General features: G+C 41.0%; 1 protein-coding gene across 1 annotated transcript; it reads left to right on the top strand.

Annotated features, from left to right (window-relative positions):
* Window positions 1–1,644: 1,644 nt before the first annotated feature.
* Window positions 1,645–19,862, top strand: c6.2 (complement component 6, duplicate 2). Its single transcript, XM_070850394.1, is given in 21 exon segments — window positions 1,645–1,776; window positions 2,068–2,240; window positions 2,947–3,077; window positions 4,141–4,279; window positions 8,866–8,997; window positions 9,884–9,900; window positions 10,285–10,458; window positions 10,633–10,774; window positions 12,126–12,264; window positions 12,686–12,880; window positions 13,174–13,417; window positions 14,099–14,221; window positions 14,357–14,523; window positions 15,027–15,252; window positions 16,175–16,343; window positions 16,556–16,667; window positions 17,238–17,370; window positions 17,543–17,737; window positions 17,955–18,042; window positions 18,305–18,549; window positions 18,705–19,862. Coding segments are annotated over 21 exon segments (3,255 nt in total). The 3' UTR covers window positions 18,884–19,862.
* The last annotated feature ends 1,540 nt before the right edge of the window (window positions 19,863–21,402 follow it).

Genomic DNA, 21,402 nt, shown 5'->3' with positions numbered 1-21,402 from the left:
TCTGTGACACAGAGAATACTGTATTCATAGGAAGTTCTCAGTGAACATTACGTCTGCATTGAGTGGAAAGATTTCCAAAAGTTTGATTTAAAAGAAATGATTGGCGTTCATGTTGTTTAAAGAGTTTATTGTCTCGCTAAAAATGAATTCTAAAGGCTAAAAGTTGTATCTTTTCAGCTACCAACCACTTGTTCTTTTCTCTGGTTGAATCTTTCTTTCTTTGTTTCCCTCGCTCAACAGCTCAATATTTAAAGTAATAACGGATTAGGCCATACAAAGAAATTAATGGAAATACTTACAACTACTGAAATTACTTACAATAACTTATCGCAATGGTTCTGTGTAATATTTGTCAGTGCTTTAAATAAACAGAGACACTTCTTCTATGAGCTGAATCAGGGTTCATTTCTTTTCTAGAATACTTGAGTTCAGTGGAGGGAAAATGTTTAAACGGGTAAAAAATGTAGTGCTGCTCCAAAGTTGGATTGAAGTTGTTGTTTTTTAATGTTACAAAATGCCCAGTAAGCATCGGTTTATTCAAAGCATAATGGCAATCTCTCCATAAACTGACCTGTATTTCGGTTTGGTGCTTAGTTTAATGCCTCTGATCGGCCCTGTTTCCAACAGCCGCAGACAAATACTGATAAAGCCACTGTAGCATACGGATAACTGTGTCTGACAGACGAAGCTAGAGACTAGCCGATGAACATTTAGCTGCTCAACAGCCAGACATTTATCTCAGCTGGTGGAGACCAAACCAGAGATCCGCAGGGTCTTGTGACTGACTCACTTCCTCCACATGGAAGTGTCAGGTGGAAGTGGCCCCCTTATGCACTTGTCTCTGCGATATTACTGCCGTCATCCACACACCACCGCAGCCGCACCGCCGTGGTCGCTGACATGTTTACGAGGGCTTGCGGTGGGGAAATATTGGCCGCCTGCGGATTAATCTGAATATTGTTCCGTGCCGGAAATGTTCCTGAACATTTCAGGGACAGACTGCAGTGTGAAAGCAGATGATGTGTCACTGTTGCTGCCTGGTTGCTTGTTTTTGAGTTCTTCTGCCCCCTGGTGGCTTAAAGAATGAGTGCAGCTTTAAAATGAGAGCGCAGTCATCCAGAGCCTGTGGAGCTGACTCTCTGAAATCCTCTCCTCCCAAGCTGCACGTCTCCATTCATGTCTCCAAACGCCTTAAAGGCTCATCCCATATTATCACACTGAGGAAGTGCTGCTCGTTGTTGTCCTGTTGCCCCCAAAACAGTTCATTGTCAGTCGATGGGTGACGACTTGTTTTGCTGTTGGCTCCCTCTGAATCCCCACGTGAGCGCGCGGCGGAAGGCGGAGGAGCCTCCCTGTCGGCCTTCAGGAGGGGCTGAAGGTGACTCTCCTCTCGGCTGGGATGCAGAGGGAGCTGCTGGGGGTCCGTCCGGCCGCTGCACGATCCTTCTCCTGGGGATAACGACACACTCCCGTAGTGGGGAAGGGGGGGGGGAGGGCTCTGAGCGCTCAGCGACACCGCGAAACTGTTGCGTCTGAGTGGGTTATTTAGCTGCTTTCTAGAGGACACAGCGGCGATCAGAAAAGAGGGGGCACGTCTCTCTCTCTGTCTGCGTCGGGCTGGGCTCCGGTGGTGGGTGTGCATGCATGTGTTCTGCACCGTACGGGCGGAAAAAGCGCCCAAGATCCGCAGGGATTATTTTTCCCATCAGTAAAGTGGCGCAGACGGAGCTGGAGCGCCGGGAGAGCGCGGAGGGGGCCGTGGACGGCAGCAGGATGGTGAGCACCGACAGTCATCTGTGTTTCATGTCTGTGAGGGGTCCGTGTTTAGACTGGCTCTGCACCAAAGCTCGGGTTATTGTGTTTATCAGAGAGAACAGGTTTTTATTTTGCACGTGCACGCGCGGCTGTGGCGCAAAAGGAGCAACACAGAAACGATGGGAATCCCTTTTTTACATTTTTTTTTTTATTATTATTGTAGTCTCGCCTTCATTTGAGGATCCTACGTCCTCGGCTCGTCCAGGTCGTCCATCAGTCGGTGCTTGTGTGTGTTTCTTTTCTTTTCTCCAGACTGTCCAGGAATTCAACACCCTCGTAGCGCTGTACCGGGAGCAGGTCATCTCCGTCGGGGAGATCTCAGCTGACTGTCCGTCCCTGCGGGCTCAGATGCACCACACACGGACCAAAGGATGCTCCATGGCCCGGGCTGCACACCAGGACCTGGCAGTCATATCCGTCTCAGGGTAGGAAGGAAACACGATCATCTCACACACAGTCATGAAAGGAACAGATTCTGTCTCCATGTTATGAAACGTTGCATTTCCAGCTTTTACATTGTGTCTGCGTGACAGCAACACATCTCTGCTTGTTCCGGCTGATCCTCTGGTGGTAGTATATCATGACCATAACAATTATAAAGATAATGCTTTTTATTTAGGCCATACAGAGCTTTTTTAAACAAAGTCAAACATCAGAATATAAAGGCAGGATTAGCAGTGGTGCTCTGAAATAATGACAGAAGAAGACAGAAGAGGTAAAAAGCTGAATAAAAGTGTGGAGTGTTTTTTAATTCTTCATTCTGAAAAGAAAATAGACAACAAGAAAACAAACAGAACACAAAAAAAATCACTGTACTGGTATTAAAATCAAAAAATAACTTCCAAGTAATTTGTTAAAGTCACGTTATTACTGTTTTGTACCACAGCGCAGGCTTTTTACTCTGCTGTTACTGTAATTCACTTTGACAAAAGTTCACAGTGATGAGTTTGTGACGTTTCAAGTTAAATTTGGTCATTTGTAATGAACTGAATGGGAACAAAAGCTAAATCTGCAGCATGTTCTTGGTCAACCTGAATGTAAAGACAACATTCCCTTTCTCTGCTTGTATGATTGTATCCCCTTCTCTCTATTTCCCCTCTCCTCCTCCTCCTCCTCTTCTTCATGGTGCAGTCCAGAGGACGGAGAGATCCACCCTGAGATCTGTCGGCTCTTCATCCAGCTGCAGTGCTGCCTGGAGATGTTCATAACAGAGATGCTCAAGTCCATGTGCCTGCTGGGGGTGCTGCAGCTGCACAGGAAAAGTACAAACATTCTCTTGCCCCAAAATATCAACAATGGAAAATACAAGAGAAATAATATAACTTATATGATGGGAACATTTGTCCTACTCTTTCAATGCACTTTGTATTTCAAAATGTCGCATTAGTTCATTTTAAAAAGCATATATTTCCAGTCTCTAAGCACTGTGCATGAAAAGTATTTCCAAAATGTGTGTGAAATCTGTTTGTCAGGGAAACTAATAGATTAGATTACAAGTCCTGGAAAATCCTGGAATTTTCTGCATCTTACTTAAAAAAAAAAGGAAAATGAGTTTTTTTTAAAATCATTTTTGGAATGTTTGATGATGATTGGTTTCAGTTACATGACATTTTTGTGCCCATTTCTCCTCCTCAGCTCATGCTCGAACGTTGGCTTTTCCTTCCAGCCACCGAATCGATGAAAAACTGGAGCAAAGTCTAAAAACATATAATTATAACAACATGATAATTACAGGTAGAAATGTTAGAGACTCAGACTCCTAATCTAAAGTGTGTTTGAAATGATTATTTTCACATGTCATGTTAGATTTATTGGTCATGGAAACTGAAATTTTTAGTCATGAAAAGTCCTGGAAGTGGAAACTGTGATTTTTGATATAATATATATATATAATATAATATATATGGACTTCAAAATGCTACATTTTCAACATCCATACAGTCAAAATATAGTAAAAGGCAATAAGCCACCATCAGGCTGTCTGATGATGTTCTAGATCAGAGCTCAGTTGGAACAGCGGAGGCCAGTAGAGAGCTGTTAGTGTGTTCAACATGTTTAGATTCATTTTTCAGTGCATTTTTGAATAAAATCCAATCAAATTAAAACACTTAGAGTTACACTGAGAGGAGTGACTGTTTCTGTGACATTGATTCAAATAATGATGACACTGAAACTTGTGTTCATGATTTGACAGACACACAGATCTATATGATCTATAAGCTGACCAGAATGTCCTGTTTTATAGGTAGAAATCATCCATTGCTTCAAACATGCGGTTGTTTTGAATGTGTTTCAACTATCTGATGTCTCTGTTCGGACCCGAAGGAACGGACTCAGAGCCGAAGGTGGACTTCAGGGTGGATGAAAGCTCAGACGTCCCCATCCTCGAGGAGCGATCCTCCTCCCCCACTGACTTTCTCCAGGAGCAGTGGCTTGTGGGAACTGATATTGAAAACATAGAGAGGTACACAACGGCACCTGCTTTTTAAAATTCAGCATGATACAGCATGAACTGTATTTCCCTACAGTTGGAAATTCAGAACAATTCATCTAAATCACAAATAACTATGTGCTGAGTCATTGTTTCTTTTCCTTTTTTTTCACAGAGATATGCGAGAGATGCGAAACCTACTCAGCAAACTCAGGGACACGATGCCATTGCCACTGAAAAACCAAGGTATGTAATGTTTGGGATTACATCAGAAGTGTAACTGTTCAAAGACGCCTTTTCCAGCGACAACTCGAGGAGTCAACACGAGTCATGAGCTCAATCGTTGGGCCTCTTGATTATCAGGCTAGAATAGTTCTTCCGAAAATCAGGTTTATTTTGTGGATGTTAATATTGACCTTATTTCTATGGTGATACACTGTATTATTCTACCTCTGTAGACCTCGGAAAATTACTAAAACAGAAAAGTCCGTCCTCTCTATTTTTCTCTCACTCTATTTTTCAGTAAATGTGTGTGAAAATACACCGTTCAGACTTTGCTCCCCTTATGATGTCACAAGTGGATCTGTAGAACATGTGACCTCCTCCAGCCCTTCAGCAGGCTGACTGTCCCCGCCCACTGAAAACCTCCTGCTTGAAATGTTTCAGTTTCGTACAATGGCTGATCTCTCCGGTCTCCCTTCATCTGTTCTTCATCCGCTCAGTGGTGTAACAGTTAATAAGGTTCCCCTCTCAAAGCTCACACTCAGCAATGCACCCGCTAAGTGTGAAGCTGATCAGATGAACGGTCGTCAAGAACATCGGAGGACGGACGGACGGACAGACAGTAGACGACAGAAGTGTTAGTAAGCAGATTCAGATTCAGATTGAGCTGACCGTCTTTATGCTAAACTAAGCCAAACCACTAGTGGCAACTCTCAGCCAGAAAGCAAATTAGCATCTTCAACAGGAAATACATTATCAAGGCAAAAAATCAAGTGAAGGTGTAAAACGACCAAAGACGCCGGACTTTGTCTGACTTTGTGATGAAACAAAGCGGGATGACATGACGGGGCTTGATTCCAAAGCGTTTTCTTTTTTGTTGTTTTGTGCTCCAGATGACAGCAGCTTGTTGAATCTGACTCCACACCCGCTGGTCAGACAGAGGAAGAGACGCTTCCCCGGACTCTGCTGCATGGTGTCTGGCTGAGAGTCTGTACTTCTCTCGGCACTCATACGAACGGACACTCACTTTAAGTTAGTTTGTGGTGTATACAAAATATTCAATTTATTACTCATTTAATTGCAGTACTTTTTCCACTATTATCTGAAATTGTAATCCTGTACTATATGTCATCTGATCCTGTCCCATTTTTCATCGTGATGTTTAACTTTTTTTCCCGAGTTCTGCGACTCCGCTCGTTCCATGGGGTAGTCAGTAAGTCAGTAATGGCTAAAATAAAGCAAAAGTACAGTACCAGCTAACAGGTCTTAAGTCTGTCAGAACCATCATGGGGGGCACACGGGTAGAACTCTGTTTAGTTTTCATGTACTATTTAAGGTGAGACATCTTTCCCTTTTCTTTCCCTTTTTCTGATATATTCATTTATCACTTATCTTTCTGTTTTGTGCCATTCTATTTAATGAAAAAGCATCACGATGTACATATTCAGGCTATGCACTGGCATTTCTAGTTTTCAGCTGTCTCACTGTGTTTGTGTCACGCCTCCATCTTTGTATGTGTCACAGTGTGAGGTGTTTTAAGTCCCGACAACCTCCTGATATATTTCATCTGGACGTCATTCAGTAGAGACTCTTGCCAGGTGAGTTTCTGCTTGCCTCTGTGGTGCGACACCAAATAGACGAAGCAGTTCATCCACACTGTTGTGATGCATACACTTAATAATCCCATATAATATAAATTAACATTTATATTAATATATACGGTTAATATATACGGTTGTTAATATAAATTAACATTTATATTATATATACATTTCGTTTTCTAAAGAAAAAAGAGTGCATGTGTAAAAATAAAGCCGGTTAAGTGAAAATGTTTCAAAGCTTTGCCTGAACTTTGTCTTTTAGACATCTTAAGCAGATTTTCAGTCATTCTGCTCTCACCCAGATAATTATCCCGATGACACGTAATGATGTTGCTCAGTTTGTCTGTCCAGTACTTTGGTATCGAATGAGATGTTTCAACAACCACCGGCCAGATTAGTATCAGATTTAGTCCAGAGAGAGGATGATGGCTGCTCATTTAGATTACCCCCCTAAATTGCCTTTCGTGGTATAAACCATATAGTGTTTTCATGGAATCTCCAGTGCATGTTTATGGTCCCCAGAGGATGAATGCTAATAATTCATTAGTGTCATCAAAAGCCGTAATCTTCAATTTGTACCCTGGAAATGTCTAATGCAACCAATAATATCTAGAAAACGCCTAACTGGTGGGTTGAACATGACATTTCCCCAATCACAAGCCTACTCCCCAGAGGATAAACCCCTTTGATCTTTATGACCACATGACTTTTCCTCTAGCGCTACCCTCAGGATGGGGTTTACATTTTTAGCTCCACTGCTGGTAGGATTGTAAGTATTACAATTTACAGTATTAGCGTCACTGCCATTGTGAGTCTCATAAGGAATATTAGAAAAAGGTGAAGAGATCATGATATCATAAGGTTTAGTCAAAACAATCAGAGAAAATGTGAGGGCTATCTAATCTACCAACTGTAATCTTATCACAACACGATATTTTGCTCTTGAAAAGTAACAATCTCTCTCTATGGCTTTAAATGCATGACATTAGTACTCTTCCCCAAGAAAGAACATTTTAAACTTTCAGCTTCAGTTTTCCATCCCGAGGGCTTTGCAGATGTTCAATACACAAAAACAGCAGATTAGAAAACTGAAATGTCACTCATACAGTTCACCATCTGAAGCTTTCCACTAGAGCCATTTTCCCATTGAATGTAAGTGCTATGTAATTTGTAAACTTGTGTTTGTGAAGCTTTTTTTCTTTAATGTAATCTAAAGTGGCGATGTCTAAATTGCTGGATGCTTTGTTTTGGCATGTATAAGACTCACAGTAGGCCATGTGTAGTTAGTGTGTCCTGCAATGTAGAGAATCCACAGCTAAACCTCTGTACAGCGTATGACATTTTATAATGTGAATAAAGTTTTATATACAAATACGATGAGATTTCATGTTTCAGCGTTTGAACATTTTGAACAAAGCAGCATTCAAACTACAAATGGATGTTTTTATTGATATTTCTGTGTATGAAGATATAACATATGAGTAAATAGATAAATCCAAAGAAAAAAATATGCAATACTTCACCAAACTAAATAAAAATATGTCAGTCAATATGTGTAATATATGTTAAAATCATTCCAACCATCCACTGGGCAACACCTATACACTCTCTGTGTACACATGTACTGCTTTATTTTTGCAAAATTATGCTGAATTAACTTATTTGCCTTGTGCAATGTGAACCAGTTCTGATAGTGTCCAGTGCCAGATTGCACAAATGCTTGGACAACTAAACAAAGAGTGGAAGAAAGTTAGTTTTCTCCCCCTCAGTATCTCAAACTGTCAAGTCTCAAACATGAAACATCTGGTTTACGTCTCTGCAGCTGGGAAACTCCGGAGCTCTTAGCTTCCAGTAACCATGAGGGACAAAAGAGTTATGTAAGAGCTTTATGTGCTGCTTTGTTGTCTGATTATTACTGTTATTAGCAAACTGTATTTTTTTCATTTTGAGATGTTTTTTGGATACAGATTGGGCAATGTAAGTCAAAAAACAACTGGATTCCCTTGAGAAACCACAGGGAGGCTTTATATCGCTGCTTGCCACTCAGATTCAGATTCAGCTCTGCCTGCAGCACCGAGTCGACTTAGTGAGAAGACTCTTAACTGGACAAATATACCAACAAACGCAAGAGCCAATAATTCTATGCTTTAATATCAGCTGAAGAGGACATCTTTATATGTGGTGAGTCAGATTTTAGTTTTTTTTTACAAGTTGACTGAACTTCTAATCTAATATGTATTGTTAAAACTGCACCATGACCCTTTGTTGCTTTGTATATTTCATTCTTTTTTTCTTTTTTCTCGTTAAATGTATTCTTATGCATTACCTGAAACACTGATATCACTCTGAAAGTTGCTAAAACGCAAACGTACCTTGCCTGCATGACATTTTATGTGCATCAAAAATGTTTGTGTCGAAATGTAAAACGTACTGTTGCACTAAAAACGTTGGGAGCAGAGTCTAATAAGGCACTTTAATATGTTCCAACATATTTTTAAGATGGAGTAGAAATCACTGGAGGCTGCACTGCAGTAAAATGCTGCCGCATTTTGAACTGTACAGTAGATTTGAGTTTGGTTCTAATTAATATCTTCACACATATTTTATAGTGCTTATTCAAAGAACAATGAATTATCAGTATAATAAAAATCCAGACAAATCCAAAATCCAAAAAATAGAAATTGAAAATTAAAATAAAAAATAAAAAACTGTATTTATTCATTGATTGTGGCCTGGTTGTCATGTTGTCTTCAGAGAAGGTGAAACTGGTTTGAATTCCCTGATGGATCCCTCTAGCCAGTTGGTCCTGATGTTGCAGCTCCTCAGCTGGATATCAGCTGGGATGGCCTGCCTCTGTGACCGCTACCCCTGGAGCTCCTGGTCAGCCTGCTCCAGGACCTGCAACTATGGCACACAGGACAGACACAGGTGAGACACAGCACCGACAGATGACAGAATTAGGGCTTTTATTGTGTCATTCATGTTCTCTCAGGTTTTTCAGTTGAAATACAGATACCCAATGCAGACGACGCTGCTGTATCTAAAAATGACTTCTATCCTTTTTTGACAGAAATTTTCAATATGATGATTATTACTGGAAAAGCAGCTGCTCTCAGCTGTGTGAGAAAAATGACAGGAGAACATGTAATGAGCAGACCTGTCCAATCAATTGTCTGCTGACGGAGTTCGAGCCTTGGTCTGACTGCTCGCCCTGCGCCAGGAAACAGGCAAGAAACACACAGCCCCCTGTAAAACCCAGACAAAAGTCCTCTCATGTACAGTTTGTACTGTTTTCAGACTGGCAAACTGATCAAATCATGTTTACTCAAAGCAGTCATTTGCTGTCAATGGGCCCTACTGTGCATTGTACAAATAGAGGAGCTGCTCACAGCCAGAAAACATTAAAATAACTTGCAGATGGTGGTGAGACAGCTTCAGCTTTATCTTCGGAAAAAACGTTTTGCCCATTTTGGCCATATGATATGATACTATTGATCCCCAGAGGAGAAACTTAGGGAATGTGGCAGCATAAAGACAGAAATGAACAGAGATAAATAAAGAAAGGTAAAACCCCTAAAAATAGATGCTTAGAAGTATATAAAATGAAAATGGGAATGGAATACAAATAGAAACCATAAAAGAGCAATTTACAATGCAGGCATTATTATTAAGTATTACAGTGTACAGTAGAGTGGTGTATAATATCATAAGTAATTATACTAGACTTTTCTGCATTAATATATAAATATGATGTAGAACACAGTGTAACATATTAGACATACTAGTATATTATCATAATGAAGTGTATTATGAGAATAGTGTAGTCTAATAGTATAAAATTATTTATATAGTATATAATAAGATATAATAAATACTGTATATATTAGCAGAGACAAATTGAACATCTCTACCAAAACCCCATCATGTATAATTTATATGTTACTGTAGAAAAATACTCGTGAGGGCATGTCTCAAGTATACGAGCCCACCACCAACAAATAAAGTGAGAGATTCTGTTTGGAAAATTTAAATTAAGATTTTTTTTCCTCCATATTTTGGGCATTCAAAAAAACAAAACAAACAAACTGCTGCTCCGTCGATCCGTCTGTCTTTTCTGACCACTGCTTTCATCATGACCAATTTAAGTTGATGATCACTACGTTTTTAATTGGTTAAAAATGTGAAAGTGCACAAGACTTTTGAATGAATGAATAGTCAGTCTCTCTCACCTGTTGTTGGCCCAGTTTCGGACGCGGTCTGTCCAGAGGCCGTCCCAGTTTGGTGGATCTGCCTGCAGCGCGGAGCTGACAGAGGAGAGGCCCTGTCACCCCGCCACAGAGTGCAAGTTAGTGCCCATCGACTGCAGAGACGACTTTAAGTGCGATAATGGTATGTGGTGTTTAGCTGCTGTGTTAAAGAATAAAGGAAAATCAACATCTTTTCAGTCACAGGGGCACTTTTTTAATCCCTAGTCTGCTGTCACAACACACACACACACACAAACAGATGGATAGAAAAATATACCTACATTCTATCATCCACAAAGCATCCTTTCTGCTGCAGGACGATGCATCAACTCAACGCTGACATGCAACAGACAGAACGACTGTGGAGATAACACTGATGAGAGAGACTGTGCCGACTTCAAAGTTGTGTGTCCGGTGGAGAAGAGAGCGGCCCCGGGGGCCGACCTGGTGGGGAATGGGTAAGCTAAAGGTCAAAAAGGTCACTGCTGAGTTTACAGCTTTAGTTTTAAAGTAAATCAGCCCACATTCCTCCCTGCTCTGTTCACAGATTAAATTCCTTTGCGCTTCTCATGTTTCTCACGTGTTAGTATGTCAACACTGCTGCATTAATTATCAGATCCTGAATGACCAATGAGGATTTTTAAGGTTGATACTGACGTCAACACTTGAAAACAGAGAAAAGCTGACAAAAATATATCTTCAAAATTTTGTTTGCATTTGAAATAAACATTTTTGTTATAAAGATATGTCTCTGCTAAGATATTACAGCTGGACTATAGACTTTTTTAACAGTAAATTTTGAACATCAAGTGTCGCTGAATTAAAATTTTGTAAACCTACAGAGTGGAACATTTGTCTCCCCCTTCTGGCAGTGAGAATTATTACACATGTTGACACAAGCTTATGTTGTATTTGTACAGGTCTTCGCTCTCTGCTTTTGAATCTCCTTCCTATGAATATCAAGTTTCTTTTGATTTGGAGCATCAGAAACTTTTCAGGAACGCCTCTTAGGTTTTTCCACCGTATGTTCCACAATATTCCTAGGAGCTGTAGCCCACTCTGTCGGTACGATTGCTCCCCACTTCAGCTTTGGCAGACCAATCACTGCTGGCAAATGTAAAATGTATCAGTGCCGGGGCACCAGATACCAGATTTAACCATTTCATGCATGAATTATGTTAACCTCATTCAGGATATTTTTACCAAGTGTTTTTATTCATCTTTAGGTATTTTATAAAGATATATTTACATGTCCAGTAGTTGAAATATAGATAGTGATGCATTATGTACATTTCAGTGGACATGTGATTAATCATAGTTTCCTCCCAATATGAAATCAATACTTGGAAAATTTAGCAATTGCATGACTCCTTAGATGTTACTTGGTGTCACCATATTTTTCTTACCTGCAAGGGTCTCTTTTTATAGAAGGTTTGAACAGAAAGAAATGTGTTTCTGGCTGTCTGTCGACCATCTTGGTTTCACTCTTGCAATGGCTTGCCACTGGGTAGCAGTGTGTGAAATGATGCAATAGCCAGACTAATGTTACAGCGGGGGGACGAGTCCACAACAGTGATGAGAAGACTGGTTACCGCTCCTGGGTCCCTTGTTAGTTCTGTGCACAATCGCTGACTGAGAGCTTCTCTCAGCAAACAACTCTATCAAATGCCACAGTCACGTTACCTTTAGCTCCGGGTTACTGCTCACTCGGCTCAGAGGCTGTGCTTTGTGCTCATGATTTAGCTCCATAGATGTATGGTTAGCTGAAAGGTCAATTAGTTTTGACTTTTCACTGTTTCGTGTTTGAAGGTTTGATGCCTTGGCTGAGGAGCCAAGGGGAGCGGTACTGGACAACTTGTTTATGGGAGGAACTTGCAACATTAGGAGGCCTGCATCCACGCTGCTCTACCACCGAGTCCCTCACAACTTCGAAAGCTTGGACATTAAGGTAGTATTATTATTTGTGATATTTAATTCAGTGAAGCTGACCTAGTTCTAGACCTTTGAATCACCAACCACATCTCAGATTTGTTCAGTGACCAGAATAGGTTGTGTGTTTTGCTGAAAGCTGTTTCCATAATTATGGAAGCAACCAACCAATCAGAGTTTTGTTGGCAGCATTCAAAATGGGAATGTCATCTTCTGGGGCAAGAGCCAGGCTGAGAGCTGGTTCTTTTGCTTTTGAAATGCAACTCGAACTGGTTCGAGATGAGGTGTTAAAGTGGTTGAAAACTGTTCTTCAGTGGTTTGCAGAGAATTTCTTTTCAGCTTTGGCTTTCCTGCCACAGATAAACAAAGGGAAAGTACGATTTTGGTCATGTTATTGTTCTTGTTGTTAGAGACCTTGATTGACAAATGTGGTTGTTAAGGTTGCAGTCGTGGAGGACTTCAGCACCGAGCCCCAGCCACTGCACATTGAGCCCATTAGTGTGAAGACGTCCAGGTCATCTGGAAGCAGCCAAAAAGCTCAAGACGGCTTTGCTGTCCCTATCTTTTTCTTCCGCTGGAACTCTAAAACGCAGATCAGCTCTAACAAGGATGCCTTTGAAGCCTCAAAGAAAACGGTGAGTGACGGCACCAACAGCACACATGTATATTTTTGCAGGGATAAACTTCTGAAGACCTTCGTTCGCATGATATATTTCCCAATCCTTAAATCCCAAACTTAACATAAAGAAGTGAGGACCAAACAAAATGTCCCCACTTTACAAAGATGTCCTCATTCTCCAGGTCTGAAACATTGTTCCCACAACAATATAGACACAAAAGCACACACACTGTTGGTTTCAGCTGTTTTCCTCTTCATCATCTTTTCCTTCTTCTTCAACTTAGTTATTTCCTATCTTTCTTCCTGTAGGACTCCAAGTTTTTGCGGGTGCACCAGGTTCTACCTGTGTCCACGTTCAAGGTGAGGGACCCAGGGGACCTCGTCCTGTCGCAGCCTTTCCTCCAGTTCCTCCATGCTCTTCCGCTCGAGTACAATTACGCCCTCTACAGAGACATCTTCCAGCGCTTTGGGACGCACTACTACAGCTCAGGGACACTGGGAGGCCACTATGACCTGTTGTACCAGTACAGCCGAGAGGAGCTCAAAAGTTCAGGTACAACTGAGAAATTTAAAAAGAGAAGCTCCTGGATCTATTAAGTGAACGCAGCTTTCTTGGTAGTCTTTCAATTTCTCACCCGTAGGAACACACCCACGCTAGCTGAATGTTTGGGTTGTTTTTTTGATGCTGCTTTCCTGACATGAAACAGACCGATTGTGTTACGTATATTTTGAAAGACGTCATTTCAGTGTTTTCAGGGAGTGTTTGAGAGTCAGTTTACTTAGAGGTTAAACATAATCAAAGCTCTTTTTTTTTACCTTTTATCTAGCAGCTGGTTGTATCTTCAGAGCTATTTTGATCCTGAACATGTCTCCTCCGTCCGTGCTCACGGCAAAATCAGTGTGTGAACCCAACAGGATGATGGAGGTCATTGATGGGCCTACATTTAGCCGTGGTGTTACAATGTCAGGTTTTCCTTATGTGAATATAACATTATATTCAATGTTCCTAGAATTCTATTGATGATCTTGAACATCTCTTTTGTACATTAATCAGATGTCAAAATTACATAAAGCTACTGATATCTACTAAACTATATAAATTATAACAAAAAAATCTTTAAATACAGTATGGCTTGTTGTTGGAAACAAAAAAACACCATCCATGTCTTGTCTGATGATGCTCTGTTGTTAGTTCCTTTGTTTCATGTTGCTTTACACTTTTTCTCTCCAACAGGTCAAACAGTGGAACAAATCAAAGGCTGCCTGGGCCAAGAGACCACCTGGACTGTCATCCTCTACACAGAACATCGCAGTGTAACCCGATGCTCCGAAAACAAGATGACTCAGAAATATGAAGGTTTCCATGGTTTCCAAAATCTGTCAGGAAGCACACCTACTTTATTCCAAATTCGGCTCATGGGTTACTGGCTTTGAAAAGAACACTGATCTTATTGTCACCATATTCTTTCCTTCATGCATTTCTCTGGTCCAGGCTCATATATTAAGGCAGCAGAGAAGTCTTTCTCCATGGTGAAAGGGGGTCGAGTCAGAGAGGCAGCAGCTCTGGCCTGGGAGAGGCAGGGCCCCGCTCCGGACCAAACGTCCTACAAGAACTGGGCCAAGTCTGTTCTTGAAAACCCTGCTGTGGTTGATTACAAGGTTCACACCACTGAAATGTCTTGGCACAAAATCTGCTGATTTTTTTTTAAACTGAGATCTCAAATCTTTTTGTAATGTGATAAACAATATTCGTTTGATATTTGACTTTTTGAGTCAAACAAGTGCACGCAATACATTAACACATCCTGATATTACCTCAAGCTGACTGAAAGAAATATTTAGGAGATTTTAGTAGAGATTTTACTTTATCACCAACAGTTCAAAACAAAGTGCGAACATTTGTTGGAACAGTCAACCAGCTGAAAATGTAGGATACATGGCCACTAAAAAACATGGCTCAGTGTGGAGAGCAGAGAGAGCAAAAATAAAGTTGTGAAATCATTCATCATCTCTCAGCATTTACCATTTCACCACACAAACAAATAACTTGCAAGGTGCTTGACCTCAACTTCGCCAAATATCTTTTGAGACCCTTTAAAAAATTGTAACATTCTGAGTTTTACAAACAGGTTTATTGCTCATGGGTGTGTGTGTTTGTCCAGCTGCTTCCAATCATAGATCTGGTCCAGGGGATCCCATGTGCTGTGACGAAGAGGAGACACCTGAGGAAGGCCTTGCTTCAATACCTGCAGGAGTTTGATACTTGCAAGTGCGCTCCCTGCCCCAATAATGGCAGGCCAGTCCTCTCCGGCACAGAGTGCAAGTGTGTTTGCCAAACTGGCACATTTGGCACCAACTGCGAGAAACGAGCTCCTGACTACACTTCTGGTACGACAGGACTGCTGCTGCTCACAGTATGCTTGGTGTTCAAGTTAAATCATGAACAGAACACTGGGTGATGAACAAGACAACACAGCTGGTTTGAAAGTATTTTTCCTCACTCTGATTTCACATTTCAGTGTTTTCGTCATGATTCCCCTTGTGTTTTTCTTTGGTGGGGATTAGAGCTTGCCCATGCTAGCCTTAAGTGCTTTAACTGTCAGTCACCAATATTGTTTAAATAGAAAAGGAAAATGACTTTTCCTGCAGGAACCAGGGGTGCCTGCGATAACTCCTGGAACTTTGCAACTTAATGTAGAACAAAAAATGGCATTAGGAAATGTAAACCCCATTGGCCGTCTTTTTAATTCTCTTGCCAACACCTGCACATGCACTTTTGTTTTTGCGTAGGTCGGCAATGTCAGTTTCTCTGTCCGTGTGTTTGTCCTACATTTCACTCTGGAGCAAGATATCTTTAATTTGTTGTGGACTCTCATGGTCCCCACGTGATGCATCCCCGTGATTCTGGTTTCCTCCTGACATTTCCTCCATCACTACCAGGCTAGAATTTGCAGTTGCACACAAGAGGTCAAACTCTATAGGCTGATTGTAAAGGAAGTTACTGATCACATTCACGGTCCCCAGAGGAGGAATCCTTTGATTTTAATGATCCTATGAGCTTTGTTGTAGTAGTTCCTAAGAGTAGTATTTTAATCATTTGCCCTAGTAAGGGTGGAAATATTCTACAACTAAATTCATCAATATGATCTTGGTTCTGTCCAAAACTTTAATGTTGTAGGATGTGAAGAATACTGCAAGCAGGCCTTCAGACTTTTAAGTGTGATTCCATGCAAGAATTACACTGATTCTAACCAGGGTTTTGTTTATGCTCACACTGGGAAATGATTGCTTTGTTGTGGAATATCCACAGAGGAAGTGGATGGTTACTGGAGCTGCTGGGGGCCATGGAGTAGCTGTGGAGCCTCTATGAAGAGACATCGGAGGAGGCGGTGTGATAACCCCATCCCCCTCAGAGGGGGCCAACCATGCGATGGTCCTGGCAGACAGGAGGAGCCATGTCACATCTCCATCTTCGAAAAGTAGGACTAATTGTTCTGCAGCAATTTGAGAATCGTACACTGATTTATTTTTTTTTTTTTTTAACTCATCACTGCATAATGATCAAATCAAAACATTTCATTTTTCATTAGAATTTACATAATGTGTCAGTTGTAAATTGTCTTTATACCCAAGTGTGTAGTGCATATGCAGCATATGTAGCCTATGCTCTGGTTCGTGTTTTTGTGTCCAGACAGGAGACCTGTGACAACGATGATGACTTCACTGTGGGCTGGAGGAACGAGTTGCCTCCTGGTGTGCAAGGCTGTCTGAGACCACAGGCGCCCGGCAACAGCTTCCTCAGGGTAAAGACCAGCCCTCCAGTCTGTAGTTTGTGATTGAGAGACAGAAGCTGTTGTTTATTACTCATTAGTCTGATGGTATTATTAAGAAATATGTACTTTTCTAGTCTCACATCTTTTGTAATGTGGAGGCTCATTACTGCCAGGAAAATAAATATGCCTATTCAAAAATTTAAGAATTGTAAAAAAATAAGAATATAAAATAGTATCTCTTCGGTGTTAAAAAAGTGTTAAATCCGAATGGAGTCTGGAATACACCACTTTTTTAAAACACTTTTTGGTTTCATTACAATTAATAAAAAATAAATGAATAAATAAATACAATTAAAAATAAAAAAATGTACGTTTTTAAGTTTTCAAATAATCCTCATTCTGGGAACCAGTGTAGAGTGGGAGATACAGGCATTTACCAGGCAGAGAGGATCTGATGAAAAACACTTCTGAGTGTCATTGTGGGAATTGTAGGATCCAATGTGAGTTGTAGAAAAGTGAAAGGAGGAAAGAATGATTCCCAGGCGGATTTATATTTGTGATCTAACATTGTTTGTATTTTTTAACTTCCTCCTTGGACAGAAAGCAAAGGAGTATTATGACTTTGGTGAGGATGAGGAGTTTCAGTGCTACACTGGATTTGACCTGGAGGGTTTTCAGTATATCAACTGTCTTCCTGATGGGACATGGAGTCAGTCAAGTGGAACTTGCATCAGTTAGTCTTGTTTTCTTACTTGACAAGTGGATAATGATCTGAGAACTCTAGTAATCCGGTAACCATGTGTCTGCAATTTCTTGAAAAGTTATTCTCCACACACACAAGTTGAACATAAATATCTGCACCTGATGTCTATGTAATCTTAAAATCTGTCCTCCTGGACCTTTAGGGAAAGTGTGCCTTCCCCTTGAAATCCCTGATGACATGACACTGTTCCCCAGCAAAGACGAGTACAAAGTGGGGGAATCTGTGGGTCTGAACTGTAACGAGATGGGCCTGTTTCCAATGCCACAAGGCCTCTACAAATGTGGCGACAGTCTCACCTGGGAGCCTCCATTACCTGCTGATCTAAGATGCACTAATGGTACAGTAGATTACTAATTTCAAGATCCCACAGTCATGAAAAATTAACACAAAATGTGCACATCAAATACTACAGAGGAGCTCTAAAGATTCCAAAGGGCCTTGCAAGTAACACATTTATTGGAAGAATACAACAGTGTAATGCTTTGGTTCAAATGTTACATGTGAAAAATACTTAGCGACGATGTCTCTTGTTTCTCTTTTTTTCCTGTATGTAGAGGAACCGTTTGTTCCTGGGGGTCAGTGTAGTCCAGGAGAGAAACTACAAGACTCTCAATGTGTCTGTATTCAACGAGAGAGCTGCCTGTACGTTTTTATAAATTATTGTGCTGTATGTTTCTATGTATGTTGTATGTTTTTATATTTTATGATCATGTCATTCTTGAAAACAATTATTGTTGCAATGACATTTTATCCATGAATCATGGTATATGTAAAAAAAAAAAAATTGTCTATGAAATGTTAGTGGGGAAATTAATATATGAAACATAACTACAATATCAGCGCCTGACTGACCTGTGTGTGTGTGTGTGTGTGTGTGTGTGTGTGTGTGTGTGTGTGTACACAGGTCACAACCAGAGAGTCTCTGTATCCTGAACGCAGATGTCGGGGTCATTGTGTCAATGTCCCTCTGCTCCTTCTATGCTGCCCGCTGCCACGGTGATCCGCTCTTCTATGTTAGCGACGGCGTGTGTGGCCCAGCGGATTTGGCCAAACTGGAGTGGGCCATGTTCAGAGCCAACATGTCCTCTAAGAGCTCTGTTAAGGAGTCTTGCGATCTTGACTTCTGTTACGAATGGGAGACCTGCTCTGGTGAGTTTGTGGGACATGAACCCATTTTTACAATCAGTTTGTTGTTTGATGTGATTTCCTTTTTAGTGCAAAGTATAAAACTGTTCTTATATATATATACACACACACACACACATCACTTGATTTTCCTAACGCTAACCCACATCTGTCCTCAGCATCTAAGAAGTGTGAGTGCAGAGCTGCTCGGGACTGCCCCAAAGTTCAAGAGCACATGTTCTGTTTGAACCTGACCAGGAGCAAGAGGACTCGCAGCCTGGACCTTTGTTCTGTGGCCGCCCTCAAATGTGCAAGCTATGACTTTGAGATTCTCAACGAAGGTGTCTGTGCGTCCTGATGATCCTTCTAAAGTGTTTATTTTACTGTTAGACTCACCCCCCTGACTTTGAACGGTAAAACTAACCAGAGTGATGATAGCGTCACTAAATTGGGCTTGAACAGGTGGTTTAGGATGGTTGCATATATGGGTGGGCTAGTGCACCTCCAGAGAACATGAAATGCTGTAGGCCTATATAAAACTTTTATATAAAATATAATATTCTATATTTCTGCTTAATTTTATACTCTTTTTTTAATGCATCATCAGATTTGCACCCGTTTTGGTGTCAACACTGTAGGATCACTGGATCTGATACCAATGTCTGTCACATTACCACTTCATGTCAGATTTGCACCAAAATTAAAATTTGTGTCATTTGGAGGATGTATTGGTGAATATTTCTTGACATTTGAACAATAAAAAAAACACATAAAATAAGAGATAACAGGAAAAAGTGTTACAATGGCACATATTCTGGATTTGCAATCAATTAGGCAAACCTGGAGCGCACCAAAGGTCGGTGATGTGGTTAAAAAACATTATACTGTATAAACAAAGAACAATAATGCAATTTGATGTTTAATGTTTTTACACCAAATTAGTCAAAAGTAGGTTTCATATATTTTGTAAAATTGTTCAGTCATGTGAGAAAAATTAATTGAAGCCCAGAAGTCTCTAATCATTTAGATACTGTTCACTGAAAGGTGTAGATTGACTGTTCATGTGTAATGAAAGAGAAAAAAACAGGAATTAAAGGTTTTAATTAGTTAGACAACATTATGTTTTCAGTCAAGATAAGACACTCTGATCTTCAACATATTTCTCTCACTTTATGACACAGTAAGTTTACCTACTTTGTCTGTCGATCTGATCTGACCCATTTTTGAAAGATGGAGGAGGCAGCAGTCAGCCAAGTCTACTCATTGGTGGGAGTGGAATATTTACTTGCTTAATGTGCTTCACATGTGGTATATATGAAATACAAAATGACAACATACTGTGTTTTGTTTGTTTTTATGCACTTCTTGCTGCACTGTTTGCTCACTAGTTAATCATATAAACCATTTTAGTAGTGTGACCAAGCAATTTGCAGATACACAAGACCCAGACTAAAGTGGACCAGACAGTACTATACTAGCCTGACTCACAGGGAGTAGGCTGTGGGTACAAGCCTGCCATTAGTTCTGACACAGCAACAACAGCATCCTCTTAGCTAGCAAGCTACACATTGAAAATAGCAGTGTATACTATGTTTACTGCGGTCACAGGACCATGAGGACTTCTAAATGCACCTTAGATTTGGCACATTTTTTAACTGGGCATGCACCGCTGGCATTGACTTGACTAAAGTTCCACTCCGTTCCACCTGCATCGGTTTAACACCAGGGCCACCAGTTAGCATCCACTGTGGCTGCTGCAACAGCCTGCCAGACGGTCATGTGTAATTATTAGGGCCCGAGCACCAAGCGGTGCGGTCCGAAATAACTTGCAAGTTTGAGGGCCTAAACATACACAAAAACTCATGAAACTTTGCACACGCATCAGTCGTGGTTAAAATTACATATTTTATGGGTCTTGCAAATGGGCGTGGCAAAATGGCTCCATAGCGCCCCCTAATTTCAAGCCCCGGAACTGTGTTTTATGTACATGTACAAAATTTGGTGGGTTCATGTGTCTCTTCAAGATTTACAAAAAAGTCTCTTAGAGCGATGACCTAAACCCAACAGGAAGTCGGTCATATTGGATTTTCCGTACATTTTTGGCAATTTACAGGGGTCATAAATGTGCGAACTAGTCCGAGGGGGTTCAAGTGATCCACTTCAAACTTGGTCAGCTGGTAGAAAAGACATTAGCGATGAAAAGTTATTAAATTACAAAACTGTAACGGTGTGGGCGTGGTGAGCTGTCAAACTTCAGTGTCTCGCCATGACACAGGAAGTCGTTAATAAATAGACTCTACATGATCCAACCAGCACCAAATGTGACATGTTTGATAAGAGTGAAGACGTCTACATGTCAATATTCATTCACAGTCATAGCGCCACCTGGTGGCGACAGGAAATGCTATGTTTTATGCTATGATGTCTCAAGCCAGCCAGTTGACCAGATCCACTTCAAATTTGGTCAGGAAAGCCTCAAGACGTTGATGTTGGTCTGTAGTGAAAACTGTGAGTTTTCGTCAAAAGGCGTCGCCGTTGCGACAAATTTCGATCGAAATTAAAAGTGCAGTAACTCCACTCTACAAGGTCTTATCTTCACCACATTTATACTGCTTGATGACTGTCCGGCTTTGAAGACATGTACATGCCAATTTTGAACCATAGTCATGGCGCCACCTAGTGGTGGGAGGAAGTGCATGTTTTATTCTCAGACGTCTCTCCCTCAGCAGGTTAACCACAGCCACCTCAAATTCGGTAATTATCCACTGCGCTACCGGCCGGGTCCACTTCATATGCTGAAATATAGGACGTGATTAGTGGCTGTTCTCTAGCGCCACATAGGGGACACAGGAAGTGACCTGTAACTCCTTGATGCAC

The sequence above is a fragment of the Pempheris klunzingeri genome, chromosome 19 (assembly GCF_042242105.1).
Source record: "Pempheris klunzingeri isolate RE-2024b chromosome 19, fPemKlu1.hap1, whole genome shotgun sequence".
Taxonomy (NCBI): domain Eukaryota; kingdom Metazoa; phylum Chordata; class Actinopteri; order Acropomatiformes; family Pempheridae; genus Pempheris; species Pempheris klunzingeri.
This window is presented reverse-complemented; position numbering and strand designations above follow the sequence as displayed.